Genomic DNA, 15,998 nt, shown 5'->3' on the forward strand with positions numbered 1-15,998 from the left:
ATGGAGGGGAATGCACAGGTGTTCTGGTGGCATGTGCTGTGGCTCAGAGGCCTGGGGAGCCAGTTGTGCAGGAGGATAGAGACAGCACTGTTTTCTCCACAAGGAAAAGATGAGAAAAAAGGCGTAGGCAGAGGGAGGGAGCAGAGTGAGGGAGGAGAGTGGAGGGGGGTCCTGTCTTTCTGAGGAAGTCCCCTTTCTCTTGCCCCCCCCCCACACTGTCCAACTGGAGAGAGGAAGCCTCGTGGGAGGTCTGCCCTGCACATGCTGTTCCCCACCCCCACTCCACCTCTACTGGAGATCTAGAACAAGGAGGGAAACGCATTGATTGATTTTGCATTTTTTTATTATGGTAAGCTATACATAAAATTAGTCATTTTAACCATTTTTAAGTGTACGATTTTGTGGCATTGAGTACGTTCATAAGGTTGTACAACCATCACGACAATCCATTTAGAACTTTTTCCTCATCCCGAATAGAATCTCTGTACCCACTAAACAAAACTTTCTGTTCCACTTCCACGCTCCCTTCAGCTGCTGGTAACCACTATTCAACGTGCTGTCTCTATGAATTTACCTATTCTAGATCATTTATATAAATGAATCATACAATATTTGTCCTTTTGTCTCTCACTTATTTCACTTAGCATTATGTATTCAAGTTTCGAGCATGTGTCAGAATTTACTTCCCTCTTCCAGGCTGAGTAAGGTGTTCCTCTCCATAAAGAACTATTCCCAGAATCCTTATAACGAGAAAAACAAAATTTGTAATTATGTATGGGGATGGATGTTAACTAGACTTCTTGTGGTGATCACTTCACAATATATACAAATATTGAATCATTATGCTGTACACCTAAAACTAATATATGTCAATTGGAGTTTGACCTAACACACAGTGCTTGTGGGCCACAGTGGGAAGTTTGGTCTTATCCAAAGAGCAATGAGTCACCACGGGAATGTTTGAGGCAGAAGGGCAATGTGATCACATCTGTATTTTTTTTTCCCTAAAGATTTTTATTGGGGAATTGGGGGGATGGGAACAGTGCTGGGGAATTGGGGGAAGGGGAACAGACAAGTTGCTGTCGTTTTGTTCATTAGTCTAGTTTTGGAGGACGTTGCTTCACTGGCCCAAGTTGGCACCATCATCGCGCTCTTCCCGGTCGGGGTAGATCCATCGCCAGCCTCTGGACGGCCGCTCACTGCGGCTGCTGGCCGCTCACGCTGGCTGCTGGCTACACACGGTAGCCCATGGCAACCCACTGCAGCAGGGGCTGCAGCCTATGCTGTCCCAGGCGACTCACGGCAGCCCAGCTCCAGGTTGAGCTGTTGTTCAGCATCTTAGCTGTGGAGGGCAGTGTCACTGGCCCTCATATGTGGGATCTGAACCAGAGCCCTCTGGCGTCCCAAGCCAGTTCTTAACCATTGTGCCACTCGGCCGGCCCCACATCTGTATTTTTAAAGAGCAATGGCCAACACGGGATTTGTGTGTGGTAAGGAATGGCAGGTAAGGAGAAAGTCAATCTCGTGTTGGCTCTGACTCTCCAGACCAAACACGATGCAGCCCCCTAACCCAGCAGCGAGTGGCTCTGCGTGCACGTCTGCCCAGATTCCAGGAGCGCCTGGCCACTGCGGTGACCCTGCTTCACTAGCCGGCGTCTCTGGGCCCTCACTGGCAGCTCAGGGACCCATGCTGCACGCTCCTACCGCCAGGGGGCGATGAGGAGGCGTTGGCCACAGACGGCTGGGCGGGGCGCAGACCGGGGTTCTGACAACAAGTTGTGGCTTGTGAACTCCCGTTCCTCCCTTGCACATTTACGCTCATCTCCGCTTTTATAAAGGAGACTGCGACAAGGGACCCCTGTCCAGCAGACCATGGTCCCTGTGCCATTCCGTCATTCTCCCTGACATGGCTGCAGCATGCAGCCCCACAGACCCCAGCCCCCTTTCCTTTCAGATTTCCTCACCCTGTCCTCCTCCTCCTCCTGTGACAGTTCCTCTTCTTTCTTTTGTCCTAAACGAAAGGAGGTTGTTCCCAAGGTTCCTAACTCGGTGCTCCTTCCTTATCGCTACACTATCCTGACCGGCCTGTGTTTCCAACCACGAGCTTGAATACGTCAAAACCTACCCACCTGGCCAACATCTCTCTTCCGAGCCCTAGTCCCAAACTCCCCAGTGCCTGCAGGACATCTCCCTGAATTTCCCATGGCCACCTCACGTCTCCCAGGGAGAAGGTCTGATGCACCTAGCTCGTGTTTTCAGGTGACCAGCCCTGGTGCAATTGGCTGGGGGTAGGGGTGGGACGGAGGACGGAAGTGATACAGGGCATAGCCAAGGTGGGGCGGCATGGGGAGAATCCTGTGGACACCATGTAAATGGACACCCTGTGGACAGAAAGAGGAGAAGTAAAAACAGATGTAGAAGCACAGCCAGAGATAGGAGGAGAGACCATCAAAGGGGACAAGACAGCAGAGAGTATTGAGAAGAGGGTAAGGGTGCAAACAGGTCACTAGCTCAGCAATTACCAAATCCCGCCCATTTGAAGACATTTTTTTAAAAAATATTTTATTGGGAAATTGGGGAAGGGAACAGTGTTGGGAAATCGGGGAAGGGGAACAGACAAGTTGCTGTCCTTTTTGTCTTTGGTCTAGTTGTGGAGGACGTCGCTTCACTGGCCCATGTTGGTATTATCATTGTGCTCTTCCCGGGTGAGGCAGTCGCTCGCTGGCCATTGGATGGCCACTCATGGTAGCTTACAGCAGCCCACTGCAGCCCCACTGCAGCCTACGCCATCGCTGGCGACTCACAGCAGCCCAGCTCCAGGTAGAGCTGTTGTTCAGCATCTTAGCTGTAGAGGGCACAGCATCACTGGCCCATGTGGAATCTGAACCAGTGGTCCTGCTGCTCAGAGCTCACGCTCCCAAGTCAACTCTTAACCAACGAGCCACTCTGCCTGCCTGAAGACACTTCTTTTTTGTTCAAAGACACATTTGAACATAATGTGTCATACAACTGATGGCATTTAGTGGTGAGTTTTCCCCCTTATTTCTTAGTGGTACATATGTATGATTTTTTGCAACATTTGTTCACTCTCTCTGATTATATGTATATAAGAAATAGATATGCATGTATACATGTCTGTTTTTGTGTGTATATATATTTGTATTGTATATGTATATAATATATACATGTATTACATATGGACATATTTATACATAGTGTGCATGTGCAAATGTGACAAAACATTCACTCCTGAATCTGGGTCAGTGATTCTCAACTGGGGGTGATTTTGCCTCCCAGGGGACATTTGGTGATGCTTGGAGACATTTTTGGTTGTCTCAGTTGAGGGGGTGCTATCAGCACCTAGTAGGCAGAGGTCAGGAATGCTGATAAATATCCCACAATGCACAGGACGGTCTCCCACAACAATGAATTATCCGACCCCAAGTGCCGAGGTTGAGGGCCCTGGTCTAGGTAAAGGGTCTGGGGGTTCACTGTACTTTCTTTCAACCTCTCTGTAGTCTTGAAATTTTAAGTACAAAGTAGGTTAAAAAAAAAAAGGTGAGAGAGGAAAGATGTGTGACAAGAAGGTGAGGAAGTGAAGAAAATGTGAGGAGATTCTTTCCAGGATCTTGCCTATAAAGGGAGGAATAACAGCTAGAGGGAAAGGAAGCAAGCACTGCTGTAAGCCACACTATCCCTTGCCCCCATGAAGAAATCTCCTGGTATCCGTGACTAGTCATTCCTGACCAGTAATGCCCGCACCACCCCTTGGCACCACCAACTGGACCAGTGGGAGGCCCCTGCCCCCCACCACTCATCAGCTGGCTGCCACCACAGAGCCTGTTCTATTGTAAGACAAGGTGGGTCTATCAGCTTTTTTCTCCTATAAAGACCCAGGAACAAGGCATTTAGGAAGCATAGAATGAGACCACAAAGCAGAACTGGAGTCACAGGGATCACAACAAGATGAAGTTTTAGAAAAGCAGAAACAGAGAGTAAGCAGAACGAAAATGAGCACACAGGGAGGATAAAGTGTCAACAGCCGGCAGAGCCCGTGGTCTCACTACAGTGAGCACAGAAGTGAAGAAACGCCACTGCTGCTTTGCTCCCTGGCACCGTCTTGGATCTGGCCCCAGAGGTCAGGTTGGCCTCACCATGTCCTCATCTCATGCTCCCCTCACCCCTACCCCCTGTTCAGTTCCTCTTGACCTGGAAATTAGGTCTCACCCTGAATCTGCACAGTCAGGACAGCTACTCAAACGTCATCCCCAACAAACTCACGTGTGTTATGAGCACCCGCTTCTCTAGTATGAAGACTCATGTGGTTTCCTTTCTTCTTCGATACTTATGAAATCCTGAGTCCTGGGCTGTTGCCTCCCTCAGCAAGCTGAGTGAATGTTTGAGATCCTAGCCAGGCAGCCTGTGGCATCCTTGTAAGTAATTCTGACCAACTAGACCATCCCTAGACAGGCACTGCCTAGAGGAACCAGAGTTCTGAATGGAGACAACGGTGCAGGCGTCAGAATGGGGGAAGCGGCAGAACATGCTGGAAAGACAGACAGAGCAGGAGGCACGGACGGGATGCTAGGTGATCCAGAGACGGTGTTGACACTTGAAAATGCCTTTCTTTCCAAGTTCCGTATTTGGGGCTTTTAGGTCTTTAGGGCCGAGAGGAGAAAGAACTGCAGCTTTCTCTCTTAAGTGTCTCTGCCCAGGCTAGGGAGGTCCTGTAATATCAGCAGAATGCCCAGGGAAAATTCCTGGCACCAATTCCATAACTCGGGGTCCGTCAAGTTGAACAGAAAGCCTGCAGAAGCTGGGGAGGAGATGTAAGTGTGCAGAAAAAGGGGGGAGGAGTCAGGTGAAATAGAAGGCAGAGAGGGATGAGGCTGGTTTGTTTCCTTCTCCCTGCACCCCAACCACTGAACACTGTGGGCTCCTTTGAATCATTTGTTTATATGCCCTAACAAGGTCAGAGCACTAAGACAATCTTAGTTTCCACCGGTGTCTGTGGCTAATTAGAATCAGGCAAGAAGCAGGCTGCTGAGAAGAAAATTATAGAAACAAAATATTTATTATTTTTCCTGAAAAAGACAGGAAAAGAAAACAGTGCCCAAGAGAGGGAAGTTCATAAGCAAATCCTGTGCTTTTTGCCATGTCTTCTCTAAATAACAAACCCCCTTTGGCAAAACAAAACTCATGCAAGCTAGAATTCACTGTCTTTTGAGAGCAAGGTTTAATTCTGACCCAGGATTACAATAATTTTTGAAAGTCCTATCAATTCCACCACACTGTGCAAGAATGCCTCAGTTTTCTTCTCCCTTCACTTCTGAAAAACCAAGTGGCTAACCATACCTGGAGTGGTCTGAGGAAGTAAAACGCATTACTTTATCATTAACTACCACAGAAATGCTTGAGTCTCAAGTTGTCTTCAGTAAAGTCTACTTTGCTTGCAATAGTTGTATTATCCTGATTTCTCTTCCCCAAGCTCTGTTCTCTGTAATAGAGATATGTTGTAAAACGCTATCACTTAAGTCTTGCTTTTCCCTTTCTTTGACTTGGGGGCACCAAGCCAGCGGAAGCCCCGCAAGCGCAGGCAGTCGGCGACATTGTGCGCGATGTAGTAGAGGTTCAGCATCGCAGCTGGGCTGAAAATGTCCACTTCCGGTTTCTTCTGCTTATTCCTGCGAGATGCCACCCGGCCTTTTCCTCTTTTCTTTTTACCTGGCTTTCAAAGACAAGTATACATATGGGGCAAAACATTAGTGTTTATAACCTTGACGTGATTTTCAACATATCCTACTGAACTTAAGAAAAACAAAAAAATTCCTAAAAGGAAAAGATGGTTAACAATAACAACAACTTTTGCATGGGGTGGGAAGAGAAGACACTTGCAGTCTATTAATAATTCAACAAATGTACATTAAGCACCCCCAGGTTAAAAGAGACCCAACCTAATGCAATGTGTGGGCCTTGTTTGCATTTTTATTTGAACAAACTGTAAAAAGGCATTTTTTAGGCAATTGGGGAAATTTGATACTACCAAGAAATTATTAATTCTATCAGGTCTGATAACGGCATTGGGTCATGAAAAAAATGTTTACACATTTCAGAGAGACTAAAATCTGTAGGAATGAAATGAAAGAAGGCTTAAGATTTGCTTTAAAATACTGCAGCTCCCTCCGCGCAAAGGGACAGATGAAGAAATGTGGCAAAATCCTGGTAATTTTCTGAATGGATACATGGGGATTCATTTTTGTGTATATATGGAAACTTTGATAATAAAAATGAAAGGAAAAGCATATTCGATAATCAGGAATATACATATATATATATATATTGGCACTTGTTATGCGGTAGTCTCCAGCTCATTAAGCAGCCGTGAGGACTGAGATGATAATATAAGGCACTCAGCACAGCGTCTGACAAGGAGTAAACACTCTAAGTAATTGTCGCCATCACTTTATCACAGCTAATTCTCAGAGCTGTATTTCAAGGGAGTGGGTAGTGCTCTCAGCTCAGCAAGGTCGCAGTGCAAACCGGTGTCCACCAGGCTCAGTGCCTGTGTTTCTGCCACCACCACGCTGCCAGGCCAACCAATGCTTTTTGGGAAAAGGACAGGATACTATCCTAACCTGGGAATAAACTCTCTCCAAAGTTCTGCTTGAGCTGCACCAAGCTGAGCTGACTTAGCTATGTCCTACGATATAGAAAATAACCGACAGACGTGTATTATTTAGAAAGTGTCTCTTCTAGCTAGACAAGGGAAAGGAGAGGAATGGTAAGTTATCAAGGACACCTGCAAAGACTAAATACTTGTATAATCGATGTTCTGTTCGTAGCATCTCGCTTTAAAAACGTCTCGAGCTAAACAAAGAGAAACATAGTTTATGTGTTAAAACACGAAAATATACTTTTGTGAAGTGAAGTGGAATAGATGCAAAACCCAGGAATAAAGATGAGAAGCATCGTGTAACACAGAGGCCCAGCTTGCTTCTGTGAGGAAACCAAAATGAACACTCTGAACACCCACATGATGACTGCATCTCCTGATAAAACCCCCCTGGTGGGGTATGGAACATACACAGCCGGAAGCTCTTAAAGATTTTGGGTCTTGGCTTTCTTTATGATTTTACACTTTTTTTTTTTTTTTTTGCATGTCAACCACGCTTGACATACCTGGAATAACTGCAAAAAGAAGTGTGTTTTAACCTCTAAAATGGTTTGAGGACTAAAATTCACACAGAAGTCTGACATTTTTATTCAAAGTTCTCATCTTTTTGTAGAAATTGGCAAATTGATTCCAAAATTCATATGGAAATTCAAAGGACATAAGATAGAGAGGGTTGATATTTTTATTCAAAGTTCTCACCTTTTTGTAAAAGATTCTAAAATTCATATGGAAATAAAAAGCACTTTGAAAAAGTTGAAGGACTAATACTACCTTATTTCAAGACCTATTATAAAGCTACACTTTCCAGGCAGTATGTATTGATGTCAAGATAGACAAATAGATCAATGGAACAGGATAAAGAGTTCAGAAGTAGATCCACACATATACGAACAACTGATTTTTAACAAAAGTGCCAAAGCAATTCAGTGGAGCAAGGGTAACCTTTTCAACAAATGGTGCTGGAACAATAAATATCCATTTTCAAAAAAAAAATGAACCTCAATCCATATTGGCACCATATACAAAAATTAACTCAAAATGGCTCACAGAGCTAACTGTAAAACCAAAAACTAAAAACCTCTGGAAGAAAATATGGGAGAAAACCTTTGTGACCTTGGGTTAGGCAAAGATTTCTTGGTTCTGACACCAAAAGCACAATCCATGAAAGAACAAACTTGTTGACCAACTGATAAGTTGACCATCAAAATTAAAAACTTGTGCTCTTCAACAGATATTGTCAAGAAAAATGAAAAGCCAAGCCACAAATTGGGAGAAAATATTTGTAAGTCATATATCTGATAAAGGTCTTTCATCCAGAATAGATAAAGAACTCTTGAAACATAAGAAAACAACCCAATAAAAAATGGTCAAAAGATTTAGACACTTCCCCAGAGAAGATATACAAATGGCCAATAAGCACATGAAAAGATACTCAACATCAAGTCATTAGGGAAATGCAATGAAAACCATAATGAGATACCAGCACACATTTATTAGAATGGCTCAAGCTACAAACACTGACCATACCAAGTTCATGAGGACATACACTGCTGGTGGGAATCTAAAATGATAGAGACACTTCAGGAAACAATTTGGCAGTTTCTTTAAAAGGTTAAACACATACCTACCCTACAATCCAGCCATTCCACTCCTGGGTATTTACCAAGAGAAATGAAAGCATATGTCAGTCCATTCAAAGACTTGTTTGTACATGAATGTTCAGAGTAGCGTTATTTGTAATAACTAAAAACTGGAAACAACCCCAAAATCCATTAGTGGGTGAATGACTAAACAAACTGTAGTTGTACCATACACCGGAATATTACTCAGCAATAAAAAGGACTAACTATCGATACAGGCTACAACATGGATGGCTTTCAAAATAATTTTACAAGTGTTAACCAGGGAATATATTCTGTCTAACTCCATATTTATAAAATCCTAGAAATTGTAAACTAATCTATTGAGACAGAGGGCAGATCAGGGGTTGCCTGGGATGGGGGTGGAGGGAGGGAGCTGGGTACAGAGAAAAGGACTGATTACAAAGAAGCACAAGGACACTTTGGGGGTGATCAACATGTTCTCTTGATTGTGGTGATGGCTTAATGGGTGCATACATATGGCAAGCTTATCAAATTGTACATTTTAAATATGTGCAATTTATTGTACATCCATTACACCTCAATGAATCAGTTAAGAAACTATTGTGAGTGAAAATTTTCAGTTTCTGAGCTGGTTGGGTTGGTTCAATACAAACTCCATGGCTCTTGGCTGTTCCTGGTCTCAGGACCCATAGCTCCCAGCTTGCAACTCTCCAGACTCCTGAATGAGGACCACATGGTTCCAGCCAGTTGGTTGGTTGTATGTAGTGCCACATGATTTATTGCCCAAACCAAGACACATCAACAAACAGCAGCTGGGACTGTCCCAGGCAAAGGGGGAGAGGGCATAGATGATCTCCCAACAACCCCCTCAGCAGGGTCACTTTCTGTCTCTTACTTTAAGCATACTTCACTAATAGTATTGTTTTTGTTTGTTTATATTATTTAGTGTATGTTTCTCTAACCAGAGGTTTGTGTATGAGTTCACCGCTGAATTCCCAGGGCCTAGGCCAATGTCTGGCAAATTGTAGGGATGAATAAATATTTGCTGAGTGAATAAATTGTAACTCAGATGCAATGCAGACCCAAGATTTAGAAGCAAATGTAGATTTCGGCTTTTCTGAATTTTAAGATGCCTCCTTCATTTATTGAACAAATATTCAACGAACAGCTACTGTGCACCAGGCCCTACAGGTCTGGGCTCCTGTGTTTATCAGGCTTATACAGTCTAGTGAGGGAGAAATCCCATACACATTTACTTCTCAGCTGTGCTGTGAGAGGAGAACCCTGGGTACATGGCATTATGATGACACAGGATGGGCAGGGAGCGACCTAGTCTGGGATCTGAAGGAAGAAGGGTTACTGAAGAGTGGCCTGTGGCCTAAGAGGTAGGGAATTTCCAGGCAGAGCAAACAGCCTGTGCAAAGGCTCTGAGGCTGGACAGAACATATAGCTGACACACAGGAAACCACAGGGTGGGGGAGTGGGGGGTTGGGTAGCGGGGTAGGGAGGGGACTTGAGGCTGGAAAGGTAGGCAGGGTGCAGCTCTGGCCTGCAGGCCTTGGAAGCTAAGGCATTTGACCTTTATCCAAGGAGCAGTGGGACACCATTAGCTTAAATGGCTTTATTAAACCATTCTGCTTCAGTTCCCTGGGCTGAAAGAAAATGGCAATATCAACCTTGTGAAGTAACCTGGGAATGACTCCATTTAAATCAAGAGGTATTTATTTAGTGCTCTTACGTGCAGTGAACTGGAAGGAACACAGATTCACCAAACACATTTCTGCACTACAGTCTAATGGGGCAAAAGAGGCAACGGCCTCAGTGAGGTGCAGAGGGCTATGGGCGCTCAGGGAACAATCGGTAAGCAAGAGGTACTTCTGAGCTGGGTCTGTCTTGAAGAAAAGTAGATCAATAGCTGGAGATGGGGCTGGCGCAGGAGGATTCCAGAAGAATGTAGGTCTAGTGTGGGATTTTTTTTTGTTTAATTGGGGAACGGTGTATCTTTCCAGGACCCATCAGCTCCAAGTCAAGTACTTGTTTCAATCAAGTTGTGGAGGGCGCAGCTCAGTGGCCCATGTGGGGATTGAACCCACAACCTTGGCGTTATGAGCACTGTGCTCTAACCAACTGAGCTAACCAGCCGCCCCTGGGATTTTTTTTTTTTTAAAGACAGAGAAGATAATACAGCAGCTAAAGCTGAAGAGGTTGAGTCCCCTTTACCAAGGGCTCTGAGCGCCAAGCTCAAGCAGAGCAGTGCTTAGTTGAACAGACAATGGAAGTCCCTGAGGATCTGGGGTGGAGGTTACAAAATCACATTCTTTCTGGGACGATCAAAGGAGATGGCGAGTCCCTGGTTAGCATGGACAGTGAGGTCATGGGCTACTGCCAGACTCTAGGCAGGTGGCAAAGAGGGCCTGGGGACCAGTGGCATGAAGAGTGAGAAGCAGGCTGTACGGGGTTGGATGAGGCCTGAGAAACAGGAGTACTTGTGTTCGAGGCCAGAGGGATGAACTTGCCATTAGAGGCCAGAGACAGTAGTGCTTGCAAGAGCTGGGATTTTGAACAGCTTGAAAAGGCTCTGGTGGCGGAGAGGTTGAGCAGAAGTTGGAAATGGAGGTGTGACGTTTTCAGAGAGTGGTTTGGCTTAACAAGGAGCTCTGTGAGCCAATGACTTGGAGGTGAGACAGAAGTAAGGATGTTGTAAGCTTTCCTGGGCATAAAATGCAAGAATTCCCTGCACAAGAGGTCTCCTCCAAAGCCTTTCCTCAAATTGGAAATGGAAGAATCACTCTCTAGAGCCAGCGATCTGGGTGGCACCTGAGCTCCTTTTCTACTTAATCTGCAGAGAAGAACCCTGTACGGGACTCAGGGCGTGACAGCAGCAGCTAAGTGAATCCGCACCATGTTACCGGCCTATATTTCACACATTAACCATCTTCGGGGTGTGAAAGTAAATGGCTCAAAAGAACCAAGGAGCTACAACCAACCAATCCAACAGAAAGAGGGCTCGGCCTGATTCTGCTGCTGTTCCCCTTCATCGCGCGCAGACCACCTGGGGAGCCTCTCTTTCCCCCCTCATCTTTATCCCCAGTGTTCAGATTACTTGGGTTGGTCACCACCCACAACGCAAGGAGACGAAGACACTAATCTCGTGGCGTGGGTATCGAATCTTGGTAAAGCGTGCTTCTACAAGGCAGAACAATACGAAACTAGTGAGAGCCTCGGAATCGCTCATACTTAAATAAGACGCGTATTACCATGGTAACTCTTTTCTCAGTTGAGCAGGTGGGTGTGGCATGGGTTCCCAATCTTGACATGAAGAGAGAGACCCCAGTTCTCGGTATCACCCGGAGGCGGCACCCCTGCGCCCATTCCTTGCGCGCACCCGGCTTCCTCCTGGGCACTCGCCTGAGAACCGCCGCGGGTCTGGGGCTTGGCCACGCTTCTCAGAAGGCCGATACGCTCCGGGGAACCCGGCGGGCTTAGGGGGAAGCCAGCCACAGAGCTGACCCCACACCGGGGTTGAGCACCCGTCACATCCACACGCCGAGGCCACCGGCTGCCCGACTCGCGTGGAACCCGCCGTGGGGAACGCGGGCACGTGGGCGCCTCCAGGCCGCGCGCAGAAACGCCGGCGGCACCCGCGGGGCGCGGGGGCGGGGGGCGCACTGTTTACCTGTTGCCAGGACACCGGGGCCTGGCGCCCAGCTATTGGGCGGAGCCGGGCTGGCCCCGCAGGCGTCCGGGAACCCGCGCCCGCCTTCCTTGTAGCGTCAGTTGTCCCCTGCCTGCCGTACTGCGCTGGGTGGGCCATTTCACCTCGCGCGACAGCGACAACGGTTGTAAGCGCCCGGAACCCCGGCTCGGCGGGCGCGGGGGCGTCTGGGTTTGGGCGGCCCAGCGGGGGCAGGCGAGCTCGGGGGCCGGACCTGGCGCAGGGCAAGGGGCGGGCCGCGGGCGGTGCTCGGGCGTGTATGGGAGTAGCCTTGGAGTGGCCTGACTCGAGTGTGAGTCTGAGCTCTGCCACTCACTGGGTGACCTTGGAGAAGTCACCTAAGACTCCACGACCTCTTTTGGAAAGTGAGATAAAGCCTTTGAGGGTTGAAGTGAGAATAACATGGGGAAATGTAAAAGAGCCTGCTACAGGCCGCAACAGAGTCAGGGCCGTGAAGTTCTTATACTCCGCGTGGATTAGGCAAGAAAGGATACAGGTGGTGCAGTTCCGTTGCGAGTTCATCCCAACATCCTCCTCCCTGCAGGGGAAGTCTACAGTTTGGGAGCAGGACCCTCATTCCTTTTTTATGAACCTATTGCTTTTTACCCAACAGTTTATTGAGCATCTACCATGTGCCAGACATTCAGGGCTAGGCCCTGGGAATTCATCCCTGAATGAGGCCAAGTTCTTAAGGGTATTTGGCGGGGGGTGTATCGAAATCGGGGACTTGGTAGACGTTATAAATGATAGGCGTAACAGGCTGTATTATATGGGGTGTATTAAACTGATGTGACTAATGGGTGCTCTTTCAGATTGGTGATTGGGGAAGAAAGCCTCTGGAGGTGACCTTTAAACAAACTTGGATGATCAGGAGCAGTCAACTATACCAAGATCTGGGACAGGGCATTGCAGGCCAAGGGCAGGAAGAGAAAACGGGACCGGGAAGCAGGGATGAGGTCCAAAAGGCTCTGCAACCAAGGATAAGGTTGCCTTCATTTGATGGATGACCTGGCTTCCCAATGGGAAGAACATATACCAGTATTTATGGACCAGGTTCTCATAATCCTTTCCCTGGTCCTTGAGCAACAAAGCAAAACCATGTTCCAACTACTTTTAATTTGTCCAGTAGTTTTTTCATGAATCCATATGCCCTCAATATGGTAAATTCCCCTACCCTCTGCCTTTGCTTTCTCCTCTGCTGGTCCCTCTCTTAAACCTTGTATAGGGGTGGCCCACACTCCCTGCATTTCTTTGGGTCATCACACCTCTCAGGTAAACCCCCTATGGGGCCACTCCCCAGTCTGTACCAGCCCTGCTTTTCCTGAGTTCCAGGTAGGAGGTCCAGAGCCCTGCTGGAGGTTTTCAAATTCAGCTGTCTCAGAATAGATCAGTGATTGGGGGGTGGCCTGGAGTGTATGGGGTGGGGTGGGGTGGGACTGGTGAGGGGTGGGAATTGATCTGCAGAGGGTTAAGAAGAAAATTTGGGGGTGATGGAAATGTTCTGTACCTTGACTGTAATGGTAGCTACACCAGTGCAGGGCTGGTGACATAATTTGCCTGGCTCAGTGCAAAATGAAACTATGGGGAAGCAGGAAAAAAATATGCCACTAAACGTACTAAATTACAAAATTTGTTCTTTTTTTCTGTGGTCTTTACCAACCTATCATGCTGTTTTTGCTATTTAATGTTGTGCTTCCCCAGGGAACAGGGACCAGTCCCCTTTCCAGTATCACCCCTTCCCTGGGGCTGCCACCCTACATGCATGACCTCTGAGGTTGTGCTTGGTACCTGGCTCCTGAGGGGTGAGATTGTCTGAATGTGCTGGGGTGCTGCCATGCTCTGCCCTGAGGTGGGGGTGGAGTGGGTGGGAATTAGGGTTAGGGGGTGTGGGCTGACAGATACGAATCAGCCAGAGCTCATGCTCCAGGCCCCTCTCCCAGCACAGTCCATTGTCCCATCAGACTTCATCTACAAAGCACAAATTCAAAGATACATTAAGAATTCCCAGACTGTGAATGCTAAGCATTAACCCCCAAGCACAAGGCCCTTCTGAGAGTAGCGCCCTGTGTGATCACTGGTCACACGCCCATGAAGCTGGCCCTGCATAGGTGGTACACATTTGTCAAAATGCATTATACACTTCACATGAGTGTAGTTTGTTATATATAAATTATGCCTCAATAAAGTTGATTTTAAAACTTCAGCTCTTAGGAACCTCAGCCTTACCATATCTAAAATCAAATACTTTTCATAGCAAATATGCATCATTTTGGATAATGGCATCAGCAGCCTGCTAGGACCCAACTGTAAAATGGTCATCTTTGACCCTCCTCTCTCCTGGATAGATCCAGAGCTCACTCTCATCCACGCCTCCCTGCGCTGCCTCCTGACTTTGTGGTCTGGGGATGGTGCTACCTGCACCCAGTCACACCTGCCAGTGTGCCCTTCTGTGCTCCTTGTCAAGCCCTGGCTCCCTGGGGGCTGTTATTTGCCCCTGTCAATGTCCCCTGTTCCCCAGACCACCACCTGTGTTCAGGTCTGTACTGGCCCTGATGCCTCTTAGGCTTCCACTCCACCCTGGTGTTTTTTTCTAAAGGATAGATTTCATCATTTCTCACCCATTTTCTTAAACTTTTAATGACTATTTCCTACAAAGTTAAGAACTCCTTCGTGTGGTACTGATGGACTTTCAATCTGCTTTTCTAGCTTTATTTACTCTCACAAGCCCTACATACCTTATTTTTCGCCATACTCTTTATTCTCTGGGATTTGTTGCGTTCTCACCCCTCCCAGCCTTCGCTTTACATGGTCCCCTCTACCTGGAATGCCTTCCTCCACTCGCCTGTCAAAGGTTTATTCAACCTTCAAGGCCCAGTCCAAACTGTCCTATTTCTGTGAACTCAATTAATCACTACCAACACTTTGTACCCATTAAAGTCAGCTGAGTCCTCTGGCATTTACTTGTCGCCCCTTTTGCACAGTGGGCAGCCTCTTTCAGGCTCTTCTTTGTATGCCACAGCATTAATAACAGACATTAATGGGATCATTTCCATGATTCAGTGGGAAGTATTGCCCCCTTCATTCTGCCAAGCCCAGCAACTTCTTCATTCTCATTGACCTCTGAAACTAAGTTAATGTTGCTTCCCCACTTCTGTTCCATCTCCCCACTTGTTTCTGAGAAGTGCATTATGCTCCTGTCTCACTCAGTCATTTCATACCTAACTGCCTCTCCTGCACAGAAGTGTTGGCTGATTCCTGTGTCTTCTCACATGATGTCAGTGACTACCTGTCTTAGGGTGACACAGTCTGTCTCGTGGAAGAGTGGCCTCCATCTGAGCTCCAGTCCTCAGGCTCCATTACTCCCTGGACTTAGGGCATCTTCCCCGCATGTCAGCCTCTCTTTGTTTCCTGTCAGTGGCAAAACTGCTCTCCCAGCCTTCCGCCTTTGTCATCTCTGACTCATCTCTCTCCAACTTGAATGATGAGTCCATCAGGAAGGCCTGTTCATCCTCTGGAAATTCTCTTACATCAACCCCTCCCTTGACATCCTCATTATTTTAGACTAGACCGTCATCATTTTGTATTGAAAATAGTTAACATTGAAGGAGCACTTTGCATACGTCACCAAGTTCTCCAATTTGCACTTGATGTCAGAGAACGTAAGTAACTTGCCGAAGCTTGCACAAGCAGAGTCAAAGCCACCTCTGTCCGTCTGTCCAGCCTGTGCTGTTAAACATTAAAATTATTCGGGGAGGTGCCTTGGACTTGAGGCCAGAAGGTGTGGGTTCAAGTCTTGGCCTCACTACTTATTAGTTAAGCAGTTTTGGGCAACTCTTTGAGCTTTGCTTTCTTCCCTTGGGTTGCTGTCAATGTGATATGATAGAATGCATGTGAAAGTGCTTTGTGAATTCAAATTGTTGTCAGTAAACCTTACTTTAAAAATATAAAGTCGGGGGTGGGGGTGTGGGGAAATGAAATGGGGAGAGGTACAGATTTTCAGTTATAA

The 15,998-nt window shown here is 46.9% G+C and overlaps 1 protein-coding gene and 1 non-coding gene across 2 annotated transcripts; both read right to left on the reverse strand.

Moving 5' to 3' along the window:
- Window positions 1-5,067: 5,067 nt before the first annotated feature.
- On the reverse strand, window positions 5,068-12,191 carry SMKR1 (small lysine rich protein 1). The gene is made up of 2 exons (XM_019646082.1): window positions 11,954-12,191; window positions 5,068-5,728 (listed from the first exon to the last, which is right to left on the reverse strand). The coding sequence occupies exons 1-2, from the start codon at window positions 12,089-12,091 to the stop codon at window positions 5,531-5,533; spliced, it is 336 nt and encodes a 111-aa protein (XP_019501627.1). The 5' UTR covers window positions 12,092-12,191; the 3' UTR covers window positions 5,068-5,530.
- TRNAM-CAU (transfer RNA methionine (anticodon CAU)) lies at window positions 10,346-10,419 on the reverse strand. The gene has a single exon. It is a non-coding gene; the product is annotated as a tRNA-Met (tRNA).
- Window positions 12,192-15,998: the final 3,807 nt, after the last annotated feature.

The sequence above is a fragment of the Hipposideros armiger genome, unplaced genomic scaffold (genome assembly GCF_001890085.2).
Source record: "Hipposideros armiger isolate ML-2016 unplaced genomic scaffold, ASM189008v1 scaffold_97, whole genome shotgun sequence".
In the NCBI taxonomy this organism is placed as follows: domain Eukaryota; kingdom Metazoa; phylum Chordata; class Mammalia; order Chiroptera; family Hipposideridae; genus Hipposideros; species Hipposideros armiger.

Excerpts from the sequence above, each read along its gene's own strand:
- SMKR1 (XM_019646082.1), bottom strand. The coding sequence starts at position 12,091 with ATGGCCCACCCAGCGCAGTACGGCAGGCAGGGGACAACTGACGCTACA. Across the intron at positions 5,729-11,953 it reads CCCCGGTGTCCTGGCAACAG|CCAGGTAAAAAGAAAAGAGG; the intron begins GTAAACAGTGCG and ends TGTCTTTGAAAG.